The sequence below is a fragment of the Astatotilapia calliptera genome, chromosome 19 (genome assembly GCF_900246225.1).
Source record: "Astatotilapia calliptera chromosome 19, fAstCal1.2, whole genome shotgun sequence".
NCBI lineage: Eukaryota > Metazoa > Chordata > Actinopteri > Cichliformes > Cichlidae > Astatotilapia > Astatotilapia calliptera.
Genome location: NC_039320.1, coordinates 7,386,831 through 7,407,949, shown reverse-complemented (window position 1 = coordinate 7,407,949; position 21,119 = coordinate 7,386,831). Strand labels below are relative to the sequence as shown.

The following is a 21,119-nucleotide window of genomic DNA, read 5'->3' as shown; positions in this document are numbered from 1 at the left end:
AGGAAACCTGTGTTTGATCCACAGCTGGTCAGAAGATGCATCCTGGGATCTATTTTGGAGAGCGAGAAGAATTATCTCGATTCTCTCAAGAGGATTTTAGAGGTATGCGAGTACAGCTGCGGTGATTGGCGCTTTGGTTCTTAAGTGCATCTTATTACAGTTTGTATTGTCTCCTTCGTCAGCAATACGAGAAGCCCCTGTCGCAGATCGAGCCCAGACTGCTGAGTGACAGGAAACTGAAGATGACTTTCTATCGCGTGCGTGAAATCCTGCAGTGCCACTTCCTGTTCCAGATCGCCCTGGCGAGCCGCGTGGCGGAGTGGGACAGCCTGGAGATGATTGGGGATGTCTTTGTGGCGTCGGTAAGCTCGTGCCATCTTACTTCCTGTCAGACGTCTCACGGAGATATCTAAAGCCTGTCATGTGACACGCCACAGTTCAAATAATAAAACCACAGGATTTCACATTAAAAGCTTTATTTGGACCTGAAGTATTTATAGAGTAAAACAAAAAAAATGTCACCTCATAGGCAAGTTTGAACCTTGAAGAGATTCATTTTTTTTTTACCTAAATAACACTGGAGCTAAAGTTCTCACTGCTGTGCCACTCAGCGGTTAAAAAAGCGATAAAAGCCCTCAGAGGGAGCGTCTTCTGTCCCGCACGCTGAAAGGATGACGTCTGAGTCTCGCTTTGCCCATCAGCCAACACTCAGGAGATTCAGTCTGGACAAACTGATGGACAAAACACTGAAAATCCGTTTTCAGCAGCAGACCAGCATCAATCGTTTTCAGTATTCCTATAAATAGTTCTCCGTCTGATGGAACTTTTACCGCTTATTGGTGAACATGACTTAGACAGAAAAGCTTTTTATGTAAATCTTTATGTAACATAACTATATCACACAGCTCTTTGCTTGTGATCATGAGCATTATTAGACCTAATTTATAAAAAGCATATTTGCACCTTATTAAAGCACCATAGACAAGTTAAAGTGAATTCACATTTTTAATGGTACTGCTGCTGTGGTCTGCATCTTTATAGAGGTTTGGATGATGTCATTTCCTGTAACTGAAGCACATGATGCAGTAAGTAACCCCTGTGTTTATGTGCAGTTCTCTAAGTCCATGGTGCTGGACGCCTATCGCGAGTATGTGAATAACTTCAGCACTGCGATGGCAGTCGTGAGGAAGACGTGCGCCTCCAAACCAGCATTCCTGGAATTCCTCAAGGTTTGAGACCAACACACTAATGTCAAATATTAATCTTACAGGACAGAGTGGAAGTTTGTTTCTCATTAAACTGTTTCATTATTTTGTTGCTGTGCATTTGAATAAAAAAAGCTGTTTTGCTATATATCTGATATCAAATGCAGCTGTTCACATTAAAACAGATTGGTATATTGATTTTCTTACAAAATGAAAGTCTTTACACCAATTGGCCATCTTGTCGCCGACAGCATCGTCAGGAAACCAGCAGTGACCGAATGACTCTGTACGGCCTGATGATGAAGCCTATCCAGAGATTCCCTCAGTTCATTTTGCTGCTGCAGGTATAGTTCACTCTTATTTTCACCTCCTTCACAGTAAAATGCAATGTGCAGCAGGCAGTGTTGTTCATGTGTTCACCAGCAGAGGGAGTGCCGCATTCATAAACCCAGCACTTTGTTTTTCAAAGCTGCGGCTCAAAGCGAGGCAGGGGAATTGCTCTGAAGAGACCTGCTTTCCTCGTCTCTTTTAATCCTGCTTCCCGTTGCCCCGGCATATTTACTATTAATGTCTGCTGCAGGAAAATATCAGTGAAAATGTGGAACACTGGGCCGCTTTCTTTCTTTTTTACACCAGTTTAATAGCAATCAAGACAGCTTGATAATTCGTAGAAGGGCTCTCCATCGATTCTTAAATCTTTAGGATGAATTATGAGGATGTGTGTTATACGTAGAAAGATGGAGTGGGGCAGAACAGGGCTCGGCTGGTATTAGTTGTTGAAAACGGGGTGAAAAAGCATCAAACTGGTGTCTTTTTTCTCTCGTCTTCATCAGGACATGTTGAAGAACACACCAGTGGGTCACCCGGACCGCCTGCCCCTGCAGATGGCCCTGACCGAACTGGAGACTCTGGCTGAGAAGCTCAATGAAAAGAAGAGAGAAGCCGACCAGCGCTGCGAGATCCGTCACATCGCAAAGGCCATGAACGAGCGCTACCTCAACAAGGTCTGCACGTTTCTGCGCCGAACCAAAAGTCTACTGATCGGTGGAGACTTTGCTTTTGGCTGATTTATTTTTTAGCATATGCTGTGGCATTTCTCTCAGTCCCAGTGTGGGCGGCCATCAGACACTGGAGCTTCTCTCCTGACTGAATACCTTATTTTTAGTGCATGGCTTAGCACAGCGTTTGCACAAAAACACCAGCTTTCCCCAAGGTATAATTATTCGACTGTCTTCAGCCACCCACTCTGGCATCTGTGCACAGGCGTGTTTACAGGATGGCCTGGATGGGGCAGGCTGTGAGTTCCCCGTAGCCTGGATATTCTCAGAGTCGCTGCATTACTCTTATCCAAAGTGAGAGGATGCAAGAGTGAAATGAGCCATTAATGCCAAATGAAATACGAGGACTCTTAGTCTTTGCTTGTTCTGTATTCCTTCTCCGAGCTGGGTTTTTGTTTAGCGTCTTCAGAGCATTGATGTAGCATATCATCTCTGTCATCAGCTTCTAAGTAACGGCAGCCGCTACTTGATCCGCTCAGACGACATGGTGGAAACGGTCTACAACGAGCGTGGGGAAATCATCAAAACCAAGGAGCGACGCCTGTTCCTGCTCAACGATGTGCTCATGTGTGCCACGCCCAACATCCGGTGAGGGAGACCACAACCCACAAAGTTACATACCTGTGTGAGAATCGGGGGGTTTCATATCAAAGCGTTTTCATCGCTCGTTTCTTTTTCAGATTTCAGGATGGCAGCGGCAGTGGCAGCGGAAGCGTAACACTTGACCAGAAGTTCCTTCTGAAGTGGAGCGTGCCTCTGAGCTTCGTGGAGGTGCTTGAGTTCGGGTCCAGCGAAGACATGGCCGACACCGGCCGCTTCCCTCCTCCTCATTCGGGCGAGAAAGTGGTGATCAGCGCCAAGCCAAGTACGACGCAGTTTCACAGTCAGGGATTTTGTGTCTGCTCGCCCGTCACCTTATTTGTGTCTCTGTTTGGCACAAATCTAGTAACTCATTAGTTTAGTGGATCGTACGGTATCAGCAGTTGAGGGTCGGTCCTCTGACATGAGGAACTGCATCTGCTTCGACTTCCTTAGACCGAGTTGAAAACTGTCACCGTTTCTTAAAAACATCAGTGGAAATATTTATTTCCCAGCCAGCACATGTGTGTTTTTTCCCCTCTGCAGTCCTCAGCTTTGCTGGCTGCCGGTCGGGTGATTTCAGTCTTTCCAGTAGGTTCCCCGTCACACACAGCTGCTCGGCCACTTTAAAAGGCCCAGACCAGACAAACAGCAGGCCTAAAAACAGCGTCGCATTCTGCGGTCGCAGCGCTGCACTTTTTATTTCAGGATTCGATCTGTGTTTAAATTTGCCGGGTGTCTGCTGCAATGCTTTGATTACGTATTTTCCCTGGTTTGTCCAAAGTTTGAAGAATTCAAGCAGAGGTCAAAGGCTGGTTCCTTCAGCGCTGTAATTACTGCCGCTGATTACACACTGCGCTCCGGAGCTCACTGACTCTCCAGCTATGATGTCATCGTTTTCATGTCTCTCTGCTTAAGTCATCTCTTCCCTACGCTGCACTGCAATTAGACCACCGTGCACACCGGTCATTTGGAGTTGTTTTCCTGCGGCTCTCACGGCCGGTGTGTCATTTGTAGATATTGTGTTTGTTTTTAGGAAGCGTGTAATTGCTGGGGTGACTGTCCTGCTTCTGAAGATGCTCCTGGGCCGGTTTTGTTAGAAAAATCTGGGCAGTTGGTGCTCTCACAAAGAGCCATTCACGAGGTTGGACCCAGTTTGAAATGGGTTACACAGAGCCAGTCTAGTCTGTGGGAATGGTCGCTGCTGTGATGGGGTTATATTCTTGCCTGGGCCTTATTACTTCTGCTAGTAAATACACGTAATAAACAGCAAGTAATGGTACTGATGGTGTGAGAAAGTTAGCACAGAGACCAGTCATATGCAGGTTATAGGGCTTCTTAGCAATAACAATAAAAACAAAGACATTTAAATCATGTAGAAATGTTAATGTTTCAATGAAGAAGGTTTATTCCTGTCCCGACCTGCATTCAGCCTCCTGGTCACAGTGTTTAAAGAGACACATGAGCCGTGCAGCTGCCTTAGACGAGCCTGGAACAACAAGAAGCAGTTTCTACTTTGAATAAATTCTGATAAAACTTCAAACCTTTTGTTGGGTTTGCAGACAGAAAGACACCCACGCACAGACGCTACCAAAACCAGAAACACTCCAAGAGCAAATTCCTCATCTGATATCATGATTGTTTCAAGTAAATAAACATGTGAAATATATTTTGGGATCACTGCGATTGAATTGGAGGTCATGCAAACATCAGTGAAACCAAAAACCAATATAGTCTACAGGAGGCCCAGCAGTAGTGCTCACGCATGTGTAAAGATGGCTGTATTTGAACAGCCTCATGCAGGCAAACTCGGAGGGAAACGTTTCAGAGTAACTCTTACAGAGACCACCAACGAACTGGTCATGTACAAACAGGGGTAAGATTTCCCCCGAACGCCCAGTCGTGAGGGAGCCGGGCCGGGTTACCATGGAGCTGCAGTCGGAGTCAGACTTTGTGACTATTGTACGAGAGTATGAAAGAGGAGAGAAGAATAACAGACGCAAACAGAGCTGAAGGCATTCTGGATCTCCCAGAGTTGCAGTTTAACTCTTTGTTCGCTGCAGACCTTCACACGCAGACTTAGCAAGTGTTTTCCTCTTGCTCTCTGCTGCAAGTGCTGTTCTTCATGGGCAGATCAGCTGACTGACGGAGAGCGATGGAGGCCAGTGCCCTGACAGACCTTTAATCCGGTCTGTGCTGCAGTGTTTTTTCCATAGATGCAGAACTGCAACAGTTGCTGTAACATCACGTTGGATTACTAGCTTCCACAAGGGGCAGACAGGAAGCTGGAAACCTGTTTCCGCCCACATAGAGCAGGTACAGGTGGGAGGAACAGAGAGGATGATTTACACTGACATGCATCAACAAACAGCATTAGATGTTTGTCCCCTGAAAGCTAACGCTGGCTGGTTCACAGGGGTGAGAATTACTGCCACGCCTGCAGAGCTGTCACTGTCCGTGTGGGAGGACAACTGCTTATCACCCTGACTTTGCTCATTCAGCTTCCTCTGAGCCATGCTGTCTGTCCGTTTGTAATACTTTAATTTGGGATTGTAGTCACTGCTGCTCTTTTGCTACTGTATGAGCCATTATTACACTTTTATTACATTTGATTTGATGTGAATCAACCGCCTGAAAATGTGTTTCTGTGTAGATAAACTGTACATGGGCCCCGGTCAGCTGTACCAAGACCTGCAGAACCTAATCCATGATCTCAGCCTGGTCAACCAGATCTCCACCATGATTGGCAGCCTCAAGGGAAACTACCAGGTACTCCGCTGCATGATATAGTTAATTATGTCTAAAATAGAGTCAGTCTGAGAAAAATCTGGGTCTCAGAGGTAAAGTCCCGACATTTTAGGTAAAATCAAACTGAACATGAGTCTAAAACATGGGAGCTTTTTGGGATTTCCTGTCTATTAATACTCTTGGAAGGTTGTGAGAGTTGACACACACTAATGTTCTTTTAATGGATGTACCTAGGGACCTAAAATCATATTCATGAAGCCTCCTCTCACATGTCCACAAGGACCAGTTTGCTCTGTGTTTGTATGATGCTGTAAAATGTGCCTTTGTGGGCAGTTTGTCTGAGGAGGATGAGGAGTCTCCTGCATCCTGGTTTGTACTGTTCAAACCTGTCATATCGTGTAGCTGCGCATACACACAAGCCTGCCTGTGCTCGTGGGGTGTAAGCAGGTGTGTAAGTAAGTAAAATGTATTTATAAAGCACATTTCACAGATAAAAATCACAAAGTGCTTCACAATAAAATCAGAAATACAAATAAAATAATATAAAACAGTGAAAAAATTAATTAAAAGCTCGTTTGTATAAAAACATCTGCAGCTGCTTTTTAAAGGAGTCAACGGCACGGAGTCCCACAGCCTCGGTGCCTGAAAAGCTCGATCCCCACGTGTTTTAAACCCAGTACGTGGGACCACCAGTAACCTTTGACCTGACGACCTGAGTGCTCGAGATGTAGCATGAGGTTTCAGCAGGTCAGAGATGTACTGGGGAGCTTCACCGTGCAGAGCTCTAAAAGTTACAACTAAAATTTTAAAATGCACCCTAAAATTTACCCAATGAAGAGAAGCCAAAACTGGAGCAATGTGTGACCTCTTGTTTGTACCAGTTAAAAGTCTTGCCGCAGCATTCTGTACAGTCTGAAGGCAATCCAGAGCTGGTTTGTTGAGACACGTAAAAAGACCGTTACAATAATCCAAACGAGAAGACATAAAAGCATGAATCATCTCAAGGTCTGCCTTTGACACCAGTCTGAGTTTAGAAATGTTTCTTAGATGATAAAAACAGTTCTGGACAAGTTTTTTAGAGTGTTTCTCAAGAACTGTCAAATATAACACCCAAGTTTCTGAGACGCGACTGAAATGAAGGGTCTAAAAAACTGATATGCTGCTTAATTTCTGAGAGCATGTGATCAGGTGCAACAATCAAGGTTTCTGTTTTATCTGCATTTAACTGGAGGAAACTGTCATTTAACCATTGTTTGATCTCAGACAGACAATTATTTAAACACGACAATTTATAAAACTCAGAAGCTTTGAAAGAACAGTATAACTGAATGTCATCAGCATAGAGATGATAAGAAATATTATTGTAACGTCTGATAATTTGGCCTATGGTAAATGGCCTGCATTTGTATAGCGCTTTTCTAGTCCCTAAGGACCCCAAAGCGCTTCACACTACATTCAGTCATTCACCCATTCACACACACATTCACACACTGGCGATGGCAAGCTACATTGTAGCCACAGCTGCCCTGGGGCGCACTGACAGAGGCGAGGATATACAGCAAAAAGTGAATAGGACCTAAAACAGATCCTTGAGGTGCCCCAGAAGGCAGAACTGATGTTTCCGACAGCACATGATTCATACAGACAGTAAAGGATCTCTCAGATAGCTGCGACATAAACCATTTAAAACAACACCAGTAATCCCAAACAAGTCCTTCAGCCTATTTATCAGGATGCTGTGATCAACAATATCAAAAGCAGAGCTGAGATCCAGCAGAACCAGAACGGTGTACTCTCCTGACTCTGCTGCCATCAGTGTCACCACACGCTTTAAGCAAAGCGGTTTCAGTGGAGTGTAATGTGCAGAAACCAGACTGGAAAATGTCCAGAACATTGTTCTTCTCCAAAACGTTAAGTTGTTCTGCAACTGTTTCTTCCAAGGTCTTTGACACCAACGGTCATTTTGATATTGGCCTGTAACTGCTTGGTCCAAATTTGGTTTCTTTAATATTGGTTCAACAATAGCTTGTTTAAAATAGCTGGAAACTGAGCCAGTATAAAGAGAAGTATTCATTATTTCCAGAATACAGAGGTCAATAGAGTCAAACACACCAATGAAAAATGATGGAGGACGTACATCAAGGTGGCTTGAAGTCAGTTTCACATGACCAAGCAGACACTGATGTCCTGTAAGGTAACAGGAGTAACAGAGGAGCAGGTATCAGCAGCGTGTCAGTGTGATACTGGGAGGATGATGGAGAAATATTTGACCTGACAGCAGCGACCTTATTAACAAAAGTCATTACAATCAGATGTAGTATAGACTGTGTGTGTCTCTGTGTGTGTACTTGTTTAGACATCTTTGTGGGGACCACAAATTGGAATGTTATTGTACTTATGGGGACAAAATGCCGTCCCCACGAGTTTGAAGCCATTTTTGAGACTCAAAATGTTTTGGACACTGATGCAAAGGGAAAGGAGAGAAAGTCTGATATTTGTGAGCACGGCTAAAAACAAACTTCTAAATGTTGAGGCTTCTCTTAATTAGAAGTGTTTACCAAAATTCTTCTCGTGTCAAGTCTCGATGTCACTTCAGGGTTTTCCTGATTTTCCTGTCGTAGAATCTTATTCTTGGCCTGTTTGTGCAGATGCTTAGTATGCGAGCTAATCTGTGCCGCTGTAATAATTTATGAGACATTAAGCCAGAGACAACATTTGTAGACGTGTTGATTCATCCAAAGCATTTTATTTAGCAAACTAATGATAATAACTTGGCCGCTGCAACAAGCGTCGAAAACTGGAAGTCTCCTCGAGCGCGTCGACGAGAATTAGAAAGTAGATGTGTCAAAAGTTGCATAAGTAATAGCTCTGTGTTAGAGCGCATTAGAGTGACAGCTGTTTTCTATTTTGGCTTCAGTCAATGCAGATAACAGTATTAGCAGCGGATTCTCTTAGGAATAGCTTTCATTTGAACTTGAATCGCACTAATGGCTCTAAATAAATGCTGTTATGATTTATTGATGACGTGATACTCTGAGGTGGATTCGTTTACCTCCATGGCCCATTGTTATTCCCATTCCTTCTCCCTCTTAAATCTTTTTCCATTCCTCTGCCTTTGTCTCTCTGTTTCTCCTCTCTCCGTTATTCTTTTCTGCAGAATGTAAATCCCACCGTGGCCCAAGACTGGGTATCAGGACTCCAGAGGCTGATACTGAAGAAGGAGGAGGAGATCAGGGCAGCTGACCGGTGTAGGATCCAGCTCCAGCTGCCTGGCAAACAAGACAAGTTTGTGCTTTTCTCACATTTTTAGCTTCAGGCTTCAATGTCTCGATCCTCCTCACCCCCCCAGGAGTTCATGTTTATCCTAGGTTTGCCTTTATCCCCCTTTACCCTGCTTTCCCCGTCTGCCCCCCCAATCTCTGGATGTATTTCGAGCCTGTTTGGATAAACAGGTTTCTGCACCAGCTCTAATCTGAGGCATGAATCACAGCAGTGGAAATGTGCATCAGTGCTAGCAGTCACAGTCTGCCCAGCTGCTGCTGAATACAAACGCTCATGTCATACGTCTACACGCCGTCTTATAGTCTGCACGTGGCCTCCCAAGGGTGCACCTTGTTTTGGCTTTTTCACATTCCCTGTGAGCGTAACTGTTTTCTGGCTCGCCCTCTCGCTTTCTCCCGACTACATTTAGCCGGTGAGATTATCCATGGGTATGTTTGGAAAGGCAGCTGTAGCTCTCTAATCCCTCCCCTCGTTTCTCAGAAACACATCTCAGCATCAGGCACTGACAGCAGTGAGCCCTCCACCCGCACACAGCAAGAATATATATAAATGTATAATGTGCGCACCAGATCCTTACAGAAGTGATCATTGGTATTGATTTCCACTGCGTTCCTCTCGCTCTGTCCTCGTGTCAGCGCTCGGTAATCAGGCAGACGTCGTTCAAGCCTGACGCGGGCCTTCTCCTGTGATGCAGGCGGTGTTTAAGTGCAGTGCTTCTGCTCAGTTGCTCTGTTTGCAGGAATATTCAAACATTAAAGTGCCGCTTAGAGGAATGTAAATGCACGTGATCGAGGACAATCTCGCTAAAACATCTCTGAAGGTTTTTGGGCACAAATCGGATGTTATCTTGTTATCTCTGTCTGCAGACCGACACTTTAACATCTTCCTTTTTTTCATCGGCTGATCCCTTTATGGGTCGCCACAGAGCATCAACTTCCTCCATCTCACCCCGGCCCTACCATCCTCCTCTGTCACACCACCCCTCTGCATGTCCTCCTTCACTACATCCATCATCCTCCTCTGAGGTCTTCCTCTTTTCCTCCTGCCTGCAGCTCCGTCTTCATCATCCCTGTCAAATACATCCACCCTTCTCCCTCTGCACATGTCCGAACCTGAGCCAACTGCTGTTGGGATTTGACGCTATGTAAATAAAATTGAAAAAATCGAGTAATAATTTTTTTATTCATGCGTGTTTTGGTCGTCTCTGTTTGCAGGGCGGGGAAGCCGACCTACTTCAGTGCAGTGTTCAATACCCTCAGCCCAGCCATCAAACAGTCATGGATCAGCAACTTGCAGATGGCGAAGCTGGCTCTCGGTACAGTACACCTGCTCTCTCTTACTTTTTTTTATTCTTTCTGCATTTATACATGATGATCATTCATTTTATTAATCGTAAATATTAGATATGCAATGTTAAATCTGTTTTATAAATTACTGCCTAGTAGTTGCTCAGATATATTAGAGCGAGGAAGCTGTGTCACAGTTCCTTATGCTCACTGCGTGGTTCACATCATTGAACTGTGTGTGTGTGTGTGTGTCAGAGGAGGACAATGTGCAGGGCTGGTTCTTTGCAGAGGATGATGGAAATCAAATGAAGAAGCAGAAACACCCCCTGCTGCTTCGACAAATGCCCGTGGTCATGTCCAAACTGCAGGAGTTTAAGGTGAGGCACTTTGTTTTCTTTCCCCTTCGATCATCTGCGCAGCGACTCGGTGGATCAGTTGGTTCGAGCTGTGTCACAATGATGCCACATAACTGTGGCAGGTGTAGTTCACAGGTACCACAGGCCACACTGAAGTAATACGGTGTTTCTTGCAGCGCTGGCTAAAATAATCTCACCTGACCGAATGGATTAGAGGTCGTTTTATTTTGGTCGTGTTAGTTCACTCAGTGAAAAATAGCACACTGCATGTGATTGTGGTGTTCACTGATTTGCTGCTGGTGTGAAAATAGCAGTTAATCTTTTCATTTATCTATAAATATGTGATATTGCAGCAAGAGTAGAAAATGAAGCTAAAAAGTTGTAGCTTGTAAACGTTCATACCTTCTGACTTAGTCTTCAGTGTCAGGGCTCAGTTTGGATGCAACAGCCAATAAGGTGGAAGAATCACTCAAAGTATGAGTTCACCTTCTTAATATTATAAAAACACTTTACCTGGTGTTGTCTGTCATTGATTGACCAGCTGGATCAATAATACTGTAAATACATGATTATCTGCTCAGGAAACAGACACATAAATCCCTCTGTGTGAGTCAACTTGAGAAATTAGCTCAAAGATGTCATGACTGGTTTTTTCCCACTGTGGTGGAACAACGCTGTGGTCGTCATTTTGAAACACAGTTTTCCTGTTTTGAAGAATTCCTCTGCAGCGTCATCAGATTTATTTAAACTTCTCTTACTACAATTCAACTGCTCAGAGCAAATTTTAATTACACTTTAGTGATGGGATTTCCGGCTCTTTTTAGAGATCCGGCTCTTTCGGTTCGGCTCACTAAAAAGAGCCGGCTCTTTCGGCTCCGAACCGACTCTTCAGGTTGTTTTGTTGCTTTAATTAATTTATTATTAACAATAATATAAAATTATGCACAAAAGGAATTACTAACGTAAAAACAAGTGGTTTTATTTATATATGTTTATATATAAATATATGCGGTGGCCCCTAGAGACAAAACACGTACAAACTCCAAAACACATTTCTAGCATGAACTGAACTTCCAAAGCAGAGCTACTAGATCACTTAAATTACACAATTGAAAGCATGTGTGTATTGTTTGTGTATTTATACACAGGCACTCATATATATATTCAAATAATTTAAAAAAAAGTTCATTTACCTGTTATTACCACACACCAAATCCGGTCGTTGGTACTTGCTGGCTTGTGTAGCCACAAGATAACAAAGGCTCAACACTGCGCCCAGCATCCTGGAGCACTTCTGTTGTCTTTTGTACGTGTTTTGAGTTTTTATGTGCTTCTGAGTTTTTACGTGCTTCGGAGTTTGTACGTGTTTTTACGTGTTTTGGAGTTTTTACGTGTTTTGGAGTTTTTACGTGTTTTGGAGTTTGTACATGTTTCAGAGTTCGTACGTGATTTGAAGTTTGTATGTGCTTTGTCTCTAGGGGCCACCGTAAATATACTTTTATTTATTCACTCCACATAAAATGTAATAAATAAATCATATAATACAAAAATCAACTATTCACATTTCAAGTTTTAACTATTTAAATTTTCAGCTTTTTCCTTTCACAGATTTAAAGTGAAAAGAACACAAAACACTGCAAACCACAACACAATTAAATATAAATTATAATATGAAAACTAAAAGAACATGCATATTCTCTGTCATATGGACCTGCATGAATAAACTTTCTCAATCCTTTATCATCTGCAACCGAAAATAGTTGTGGATGATTACTATACCTTTCTAATGTTGTTGTCCCTGCCTCTCTTTCTCTCTCTCTGGCTCTGTTCCTGTGCTACTGAGTGTAACTACCGCCCCTCCCCCCTCTGCCCAGCGTAAAGCACAAGGCTCGCGTGCAGAGTGAAGCGGGAAAAAAGTGCGAGAGAGAGAGGCTGAGAGAAAGAAAAAAAAAAAAAAACCCACGTGACGGCTCGCGATAAGGAGCCGGCTCGCGTCGTTCACGTCAAAGCACCGGCTCTAAGAGCCATTTCGTTCGCGAACGACCCATCACTATTACACTTGACTTGTGATGAATTTTTGGTGGGAAAAAGCAGTAATCTGGGACGTCTAATTCACCGCTCACACACCGCGACGCCGTCACGTACGGCCGTGTGGCAGGCAGGATTTGGACACAAATGCTGGACACGGGAGACAGGAAATGAACGCTGCTCTCAACAAAACACAACACAAAGGCTGGCCAGAAACAAGGAATCCAAAATCCAGGGACACGCACAGCGATGAGGGATGAGGGCAGACCGGAGACACCTGGGAGGACGGCTGAGCCTCACCGAGAGAACGAAAAAGGAAACTAAACCCAAAGCAGACAAAAGACTAACAAACGGGAAGCAACTGAATTTGGGAAAAGAAATGCAGATTTGACACAGAGAGCACAGGAGGGTGGGAAAAATCTCAGGACGATACGAAGCTTTTTGAGTTCCAAGTTTTCTCGTATGTTGATGTCATTTTGTATCATGTTTTATGTTGTTGTTCACTTTGTTAACCGTGAGTTTATTCTATAGTGTCTACGTTGTTCTGTTTAGCACCTTGATTATTAGATTCTCTGTGTGTCTCTGTGTTTGTGTCTCTGTGTTTGTGTCTCTGTGTGTGTTTGTGTCTGTGTCTCTGTGTGTGTTTGTGTCTGTGTGTGTGTGTGTGTCTCTGTGTTTGTGTCTCTGTGTGTGTTTGTGTCTGTGTCTCTGTGTGTGTTTGTGTCTGTGTGTGTGTGTGTGTGTGTCTCTGTGGTTGTGTCTCTGAGTGTGTGTGTGTGTGTGTGTGTGTGTCTGTGTGTGTCTCTGTGTGTGAGTCTCTGTCTCTGTGTTTGTGTCTGTGTGTGTCTCTGTGACTGTCTGTGTGTGTCTGTATGTGTCTGTGTGTGTGTGTGTCTGTCTGTGTGTGTGTGTCTCTGTCTGTCTGTGTGTCTCTGTGGTGTGAGGTTTTGTTTCCCCTTCATGTTCCACCGTTTCCTGTTTTATTGTGAAAGTCTCGTGTTTCCATGTTCCGTGTGTTTAGTTCCGCTTCCCCTGCAGCGTCATGCTAATCCGTGTCAGCTGTGTTCCCCGTGTGTTCTCGCTTCCCTTGTTATCCTGTATATGTCAGCGTGGTTGTGTTTCTCGGTGTGTCCCAGTGTGTTTTTGTATGATTTTCCATTCAGCTAATAAAGCTGTGTTTTTTACACAGCCAGCTCATGACAAACACACTTTTTAAATGAACATGTCCTTACTCTTCAACACGTTCACGCTTGTTCTCAGGAGGACCTCGCGGAGACTGTCAAGTCATTTCTTTGTGAACGTGTCAGATAAACTCTGGTGTTTTTTCCTGTTCTGTGGCAGGTGGAGTGTGCTGTCCACAACCCGGAGCCCCACATCAACACAGACAGCACAGCAGACACTCCAGTGGTGGGACATGGATGTGTCTGGGTGAGACGCTTTGTTATGCACAATCCAGAAATGAAGTCATGAGTTAGCTTACCTAACCTACGACTGCACGCCAGGGTGGATGGAGGCTGAGCCGCGAACTGAAACTTGAGTGCTGCAGCACAAAGTCACGTTAAGTGTGTCTCAGCTTGTGTTGCCAAATGGTCCTCCAGTCGTCTTATCTCCAGCAGGTGACAGTTTTTAACTTCGTCTCTGTGAGTCTGACTCTTAGGCCTGGCACAGAGCTTTGTCCACTATAATGCGTCAGCACAGCAGATGGTGGGTTTTTGCTGTGTGTGTCTTAAAACGTCTTCTTGAGAAAGACAATCTGGCTTTCAAAGTTATGACGTCAGTACTGAAGTTTTCTCCCGAAAGCAAACAATGGCTCTGCTAACCATGATAATCACAGCGAACGCAGCCTTTGCTCTGGCAGATATATAAACAGGGTGAGGTAATTAAACTGTTACTACAATAATCTGTAGTAAAGACTTTTAGATTTCAGGACTTCAACATGTTTTCCTCAGTACATTCAAACTGTCCTCGGCCGTATATTCTGCTGAACTACTGGGAGACTATTTTTAGTAAGCAGCTCTGCCAGAACTGGGCCAAATCATGTTCCTGCTAATAGCTTTGCACAGTTCAAGATGAAACAGATCATCTGTTAAACTGTAAGGTCTCTTTATCTTGGTCCAGGTTGCGAGTTGCACCAACCAGATGGGACAGATTGCCATAGTGGCCATGCAGAACTCCAGCCCTAAGGTGACCGAGTGTTTCAACGTGGAGTCCCGGATTCTCTGCATGGCGTACGTCCCAGCTGAGCAACGCGAGGAGAACGGCGAAAACGTCCCTGACGATAACCAAGTGTCCTCGGCGAAGGCCAGCGATGCCCCCAGCGTCTGCCTGGGCATGGAGGAGGGGAGGTGCAGATGCTTACAGAGTGAACTCACGAAGACGTGTCCCAGAATTGCATCGTGGAATATGATTATTCATATAATGTTATCTTTTTTAGCATCATTGTGTACAAGAGCAGCCAGCGGTCTAAGAAGGTGCGTCTACAGCATTTCTTCACCCCAGACAAGTCCACTGTCACCAGCCTGGTGTACAGGAAGCAGTGCCTGTACGCTGGGCTGGTCAGCGGCTCCGTGGCAATCTACTCCAGATCAAAAGGTGTGTGTTTCACCTGTCCTGGGGCGGGACTTCTCAAATTGTGTAAAACTTTGTTCACTGATACTTCTAAGTAGCTGTAAATGGATTTGGTGATGGCTGAATGTGACGTTTGTGCAAGACCTGCAGTTTGTGACTCAGTTTTGAATAACAGCACCGTGGAGACTCGGTGGCGAGGAAATCCCGGGGTAACTGTGAGGCTTGAGGTCAGAGGTCAGGGTCTCCTCTGCTGTACGTTGAGATTCTGTTTCCATTTGCTTGGTAGTCTTGGAGAAAGCTGTCTGTTTTCCAGCAGTGACCTATTTAACGTCTTCCCTCGCTGACGAGCAGCGACGAGCTGCTCTCTTCCCACAGCTTTGCACGTTCTCTCTTTTGTTCCGTCTCTTCTTGGCTTTCATAGCGGTGCAAACAGAGGGAGCATGAGCTTCTTTCTAATTCTGTCTCTGTTTCTTTCACATCAGATAGAGAATGAGTACAAATTTAGGCCCAACGGGAGGAACAGTCCTTGTGCTTCTTGGCTGCCAAATGTACGTGTGGGTATCACTGTACTGAGGCGTGTTTGATTCACCTCTGTGACTCAGTCGCTGCCCTGCATCGACCCAAACGACAGTAAACTCTTGCTGTTTTCTTGTGCTTGTGTGCACTGAGATAGAAGCAGTGATAGAAAGATTATGGATGATGGCCCGAGGACAGGAAACACGAGGAAAGCTATTCTCGCTGCCATGCTGCAGTTTCCCTGGAAGAAACACTCGGCGTGTGTGTAACTGCTCAGGAATTTCTTTTTTTGACTCCTCATTAGACTTTGTTTTCGTACGCAGCCGTTTCCCTTCGTTGTCCTCGCGTCAGTTACCAGGATGATGGTGCGCTGCCTGTTAGCGTTCATCGCCTCCTGTGTGTTAAAATGAATTCCCAGAAGCAAAGCCAGGCCCTCAGAGTTTGATATGTATGATTTCTACCCTTCACAAGCTCCGTCACTGTCTCAGGAACATGATGCTCGATGCTAAATCGATGACTCACCCTGCATACATTGGTGGGGAAACTGTTCCCCACACTCGTGTTGTAATGCTGCTCAAGTGCTTTGTCACGGTGACTGACTGCGCTTGTGCCTGATTAGCATTTAAATCAAACGTCCAGAGAAGCACAGAGCTTATGAGTTTATAATCTTTGATATAAACCTAAAAAAATCAAAGATTTTAAAAAGCAAACAGGTTGAAATGTTCTCGTCTTTAAAGCTGTCAGTGCTGAGCTGCTGTGCTGTGGAGTCGGCCTGGTCCAGCCGCAGTCACTTTCTGTCTGCGAGAGAGACGGAGGAAGGAGGCAGTGACTCAGCAAAGGTCACACGTCACAGACCCGTCTGTGACGTGTGCCTCCGTCACCCACTTTCTCCTGTCCACAGTGATATTTGTTAGAAGGCAAACGATGGGTTTGCTTCTGGAGCGTTCAGCGTTTGCTCGCGTGCACTCGTGCGCACACTTTGTTGTAGCTGACATTAACATGAGGAAATGCTTCATTTTAAGAAAGAAGAGCTGTGGGCAGACGCGCAGCAGAGAAGACTTACATAAGCCTGCAAGTTGGCACTGCTGTCTTTTCTTTTGCCTTTTTTCTCTCGTACGCTCACCTACACAGCGTGACTATTACAGTAACATACGCCGAGCTCCTTCGGCGGAATATCACCTTATTTCCTGAGTCTTTCTGAGGCACCCTCACCGCCTCTGAAACACCATCCCTCTCCCTTCAATAGCTGCCTTTGTGCTTCTGTTAAACAAACAATATCGGCGAGGCGGCCTCAGTCGCTTCCTGGTCTAGATTAGCCGAGGGAATGTGGAATCTGGACTGGTGGAGGCTCTCTGGATTCGCGTTCACTCGGAGGCTTTTGCATCAAATACTCTCAGACATGTTTACAAGTTCAATATTTGAATTTAGATGAAAGCAGAAGCGCTGCAGAAGTGCAAGCTGCTGATTTATGAAGCCACCGCGGGGGGTGTTTGACTGCAGCAGAGCTGGTGCTGTAGGTGCACATGTAGAACAGAGTGTGTAGGAGGTGTGTGTGGGACTCGGCGCAGCTCTGACTAATGCTCGCAGCCCATCTATATTCATAGTGAAGGATGGAGAAACCATCAATGGCCACTCTACCGGCAGGAGCAGTTACAGATGCAGACGACCTTTACAGATGACATTTATGAAGACAGACACACTATTATGGGATTGTTTATGGACTGTGCAATGTTCTTCTTAACCACTAAAAGAAGAATAGGTCTCGGTTTATGGTCCCTATGATAAATAAATAAATGTAGCTGCAATAAATCTTAAGGCGGGTCGGTCGTTTCACTTTACTTGTTGTGCAGTTTAACCGACTTCAGATGTTTAGATATTCCTCGGTGGATGTGTGCGTCCTGCGTTTGTGCGTAGCTTGTGTGGAGTGAGTTTAACTGACTGTTGCGTTGCTTCTCACAGATGGATCGTGGAACAGCGACAAGCCCAAGTTACTGAAGCTGGGAGTGCTCCCTGTGAAGGCCATGCTAGCTGTGGAGGAGCACCTCTGGGCCTCATCGGGTGGGCAGGTCTTCATCATCAGCACCCACGCACACTCTGTAGAGGTATGTCGCCCAGGCTTCTCTTACAGTAGTAACACATGTCCATCAGAAACGGGCAGATAGACTCTGTGTGGAGGAAACAAAGCTTCCTGTCTGCGTCTCTGCCCCAGCCCGCCTCGTATCGCTCTGTCATGTTTGTGGGAAATCTGAGTCGCTCTTTAGAGTCTGTGTCTCTAGAAAATAAATAAGTTAGTAGTATCTGTGCCCGCCAGTAATGAAAGAAAAACCATCATGTCTAAATGTTTAATACCGTTCCCAGTACTTTCCCTCCCGAGTCCGGGAATATGAATGGTGCTCCGTGTGTGTCCCGGTCGGATTCAGGGAATGGAAGCGCCTGCTGCGGATCCAGGAATAGTAACTTTCCTCTGACATGCACTCACTCATAATCAGTTTAGCCTCATTAAGCTCATTATGTCGGCCCACCTGCCTGCATGGCTCTCTGTTCCTCACTGCACACTTACACTTTGTCCACAGAGGTAACTAAAAGTCAGACGGAGCAGCAGAAGCACTGAGCTTCTAAAACTTTAATCATCTGATAAATATAAGATTAATCAAATCAAAACACAGAAGTCTATTTGCACGTTTCCTCATTTCCACATTTATCTAAAACACTGAATGAACTCTGCTTAGCCAAATACGAGCCTGCCCACACGGTGAGATTATGCAATCCACGCTGGTGGAATGGGTCTAGTTTATTGGTCTCTGTTCACAAAGACTCTGCAAATATTTAAAACGAATTTTTTTTTTCAGCTCAATAACTGAAAGAAGGATCCAGAGTGAAGCAGACGTGCATGAAACGTATTTGTTTGCGACTGAAAGCATTTACAGCACAAATAATAACGCGCCTTCGTGTGTCGGACGAATCGTTCTCTGGTGCTGTTGCGTGTAGTGAGCCTTGGTTTTGCACCTGAAGCATAATCAGGCAGAGCTCTGCATGGGTGGGCTGCTGCAGCCAGTGTGAGGCAGACTTTCTGTGGGCTGAGTGCTGCTTTCTCCACTTCATAGTCACGCAGCCAACATGTGACAGCCTGTGCACTGTAAACAACAACAGCTTTGACCTGCTGAGACGTGTGAAATATATTCTCATAAAAAGCTTCTTGGCCTTTACGTCATGTAGACTGTGCTTAATTGAAATTAGTTATGGCGTCACGCGACGAATGCACGCCTGGTCTTCAGGTCTTCCCCTCGGTCTCAGTTCCAGTAAATTTGCAGTAGATAACGAGGAACTCGTGTCACCTTCTTCTCCTTCAGAGGCAGTTAGAGGCCCACCAAGATGAGGGCATGGTGGTGTCACACATGGTGGTGGCCGGGGTGGGCATATGGATTGCCTTCAGCTCTGGTTCCACGCTGCGCCTCTTCCACACCGAAACCCTAGAGCACCTGCAGGACATCAACATCGCCACACCTGTCCACAGTATACTTCCAGGTAAGACATAATCTTCACTTTGAGACTGGCAAAGCATTTCAAATCCCCACAGACTATTAAATATTACAGTGGAAGGTTTGAAATTCAACTTGTTTCATGCATATTTTTAGATACAGTATCTTGCATGATTTTGCATAACTTGGGCTCGTATTCCCCCGACTTGAGCACGGATCAGCTTTAAACTGTTTTTTAAATAATAATTTAAGTCTTATATAAAGTTAATAACTTTAACTTTTCAAGTCTATTTGGGGTTTTATTGGTGACCACCAATAAAACCTAGCTGGGACCTTCCTCTTCCATCTGTCACTATCCAATGAAAACTTGAACAGCACATGTTGCATGCAGCTAATGTGCGACACTGTGCTGCTTAAACTGCTGCTCTGCTTCTTTTCTTTGCTTTCTTCTACGCAGTGACCAGTGAATGTTACATTTTGTACTATATTCAGAGACTTTAAGAAGCCCCGCCTTGCCGCGTGGTTTGATTGTGATTCTCAGGCTCGCCACCTTTACCACAGTGAGAACTGCTCCCCGTGTGTTCAGCATCACTCGGTAATGTGAGTTTGCCTGACAAAATCTGCCGATTTCTAATCTTGTGACCATCCCATCAGATATATTTGCTCCAGCCCAGCAGCCGCGGCCTGTGATACATGCCCCGTCACCTCGCATCACCACGCTCGGTGTCTTCCACTTATTAGCAAACATCGCTGCAGGCAGCTTCTGTTTGTGACACTCCTTTTTCCAAAAGCTCCTTAGTCTAAACAAGGAAACAGAAACCTCTCAGTTTGTCTGCTCATGGTGCCGCATAAAAACACTTTGGACTTTGTCAAGTTGATTTTAAGGCAGCTTTGTGTGTTAAAAGGAAATCCAGGCCATATCTAAACGCTTTAAAAACAAATAAAGGATCATCCTTTTAATAAGTCACACGATCGTGACGTCACATTTACATACAGCACATGGTGTATCTGTGGCTGAGCTGCTGCTTGAGCCAGTTGCTGATCCCGAACTGAAGAGTTTGCTTTGACTCGCCCCACAACTCAAACTTACAGCTAAATCCTGAGTAATCAGAATACTTTGAACTTCAACATGACCATGGCAAATACAATCAAAGGCAGCTGCTTTGACAGAAACATGATGGAGTAAATCTTTGCACTTTAGATTAAATGCAACTATGAGGGAGTGTCATGAAGAGTGGGTAGAGTTATTGTGTGGTTCCACCACAGCACTGCAGACTGAACCACTCCTTCACATGCTGTGAATCTGCAGCTTTATCATTGTGATTCCCATAAAACATAAAAAATGAAACCCTAGGTAGGGCCACAATATCTTAAGACCATAAAAATACCAAAAGAAAGCTTTATACACACACAGGTTTGTGAATGCAGACACATGCAGCGTGTTCCAGAGAACAGAAAGCTCCCTCGGCACGCTGAGATCTAATCCTGGGTGCAGTTCAAAGACCTGCAGCTGATGACCTGAGCGGTCTTAATGGTTCTAAATGAGCCGTGCTTCATGCACAGTTTGTCCACAGTTGAGCGCAGAGTTTTTATAGCAGAGCAAATATTTGTTCAGCAACTTGTATCAAAGAAAACAGGAGTTACAGTTATTGTGCGTGTGTCACAGAAACAAATGAGTTTGCATTACTCCCAACACACCTTTGAGTGAGTCTACTGTACGTGTCCTGTAGCAAGGAAGCTTTGTGACTGACGAAGGCTGTCCTTACCTTCGGTGACGTTCTGCTGCAGATGTGTTTGAGGCAGACGTTGCTGCTGATGATGTCGAGGTCAGATGAAATCATCTCTGCGTGCCGCAGTCATCAGTGACCTGCTTCTTCGACTCTTGTAATCTGCTGCATTATGTCAGCGTGACCCAAAAACACACAGCCTCAAAGAATGATGGGAGCTGTTGTTGTGGGCTGCGAAGTCGGGATTTATCCGGTCCAATCAGAACAGTTTTCAGCCACTTTTTCCC

At 44.9% G+C, this 21,119-nt stretch overlaps 1 protein-coding gene across 4 annotated transcripts in view; it reads left to right on the top strand.

Moving 5' to 3' along the window:
- The window catches only part of arhgef10 (Rho guanine nucleotide exchange factor (GEF) 10), a 45,030-nt gene that overhangs the window by 17,109 nt on the left and 6,802 nt on the right, over positions 1-21,119 (top strand). For 3 of the 4 annotated variants that reach the window (XM_026151086.1, XM_026151085.1, XM_026151084.1), the window contains 16 exons: positions 25-102; positions 183-362; positions 1,113-1,229; positions 1,457-1,549; positions 2,039-2,209; positions 2,706-2,851; positions 2,944-3,128; positions 5,496-5,611; positions 8,748-8,875; positions 10,087-10,187; positions 10,414-10,535; positions 13,884-13,970; positions 14,661-14,887; positions 14,977-15,134; positions 17,586-17,728; positions 18,977-19,151. In XM_026151086.1, coding sequence (XP_026006871.1) covers positions 25-102; positions 183-362; positions 1,113-1,229; positions 1,457-1,549; positions 2,039-2,209; positions 2,706-2,851; positions 2,944-3,128; positions 5,496-5,611; positions 8,748-8,875; positions 10,087-10,187; positions 10,414-10,535; positions 13,884-13,970; positions 14,661-14,887; positions 14,977-15,134; positions 17,586-17,728; positions 18,977-19,151 — 2,227 coding nt within the window. Of the gene's footprint in view, positions 1-24; positions 103-182; positions 363-1,112; positions 1,230-1,456; positions 1,550-2,038; positions 2,210-2,705; positions 2,852-2,943; positions 3,129-5,495; positions 5,612-8,747; positions 8,876-10,086; positions 10,188-10,413; positions 10,536-13,883; positions 13,971-14,660; positions 14,888-14,976; positions 15,135-17,585; positions 17,729-18,976; positions 19,152-21,119 lie in introns of those variants that run through there. The other variant, XM_026151087.1, reaches the window with a different exon arrangement.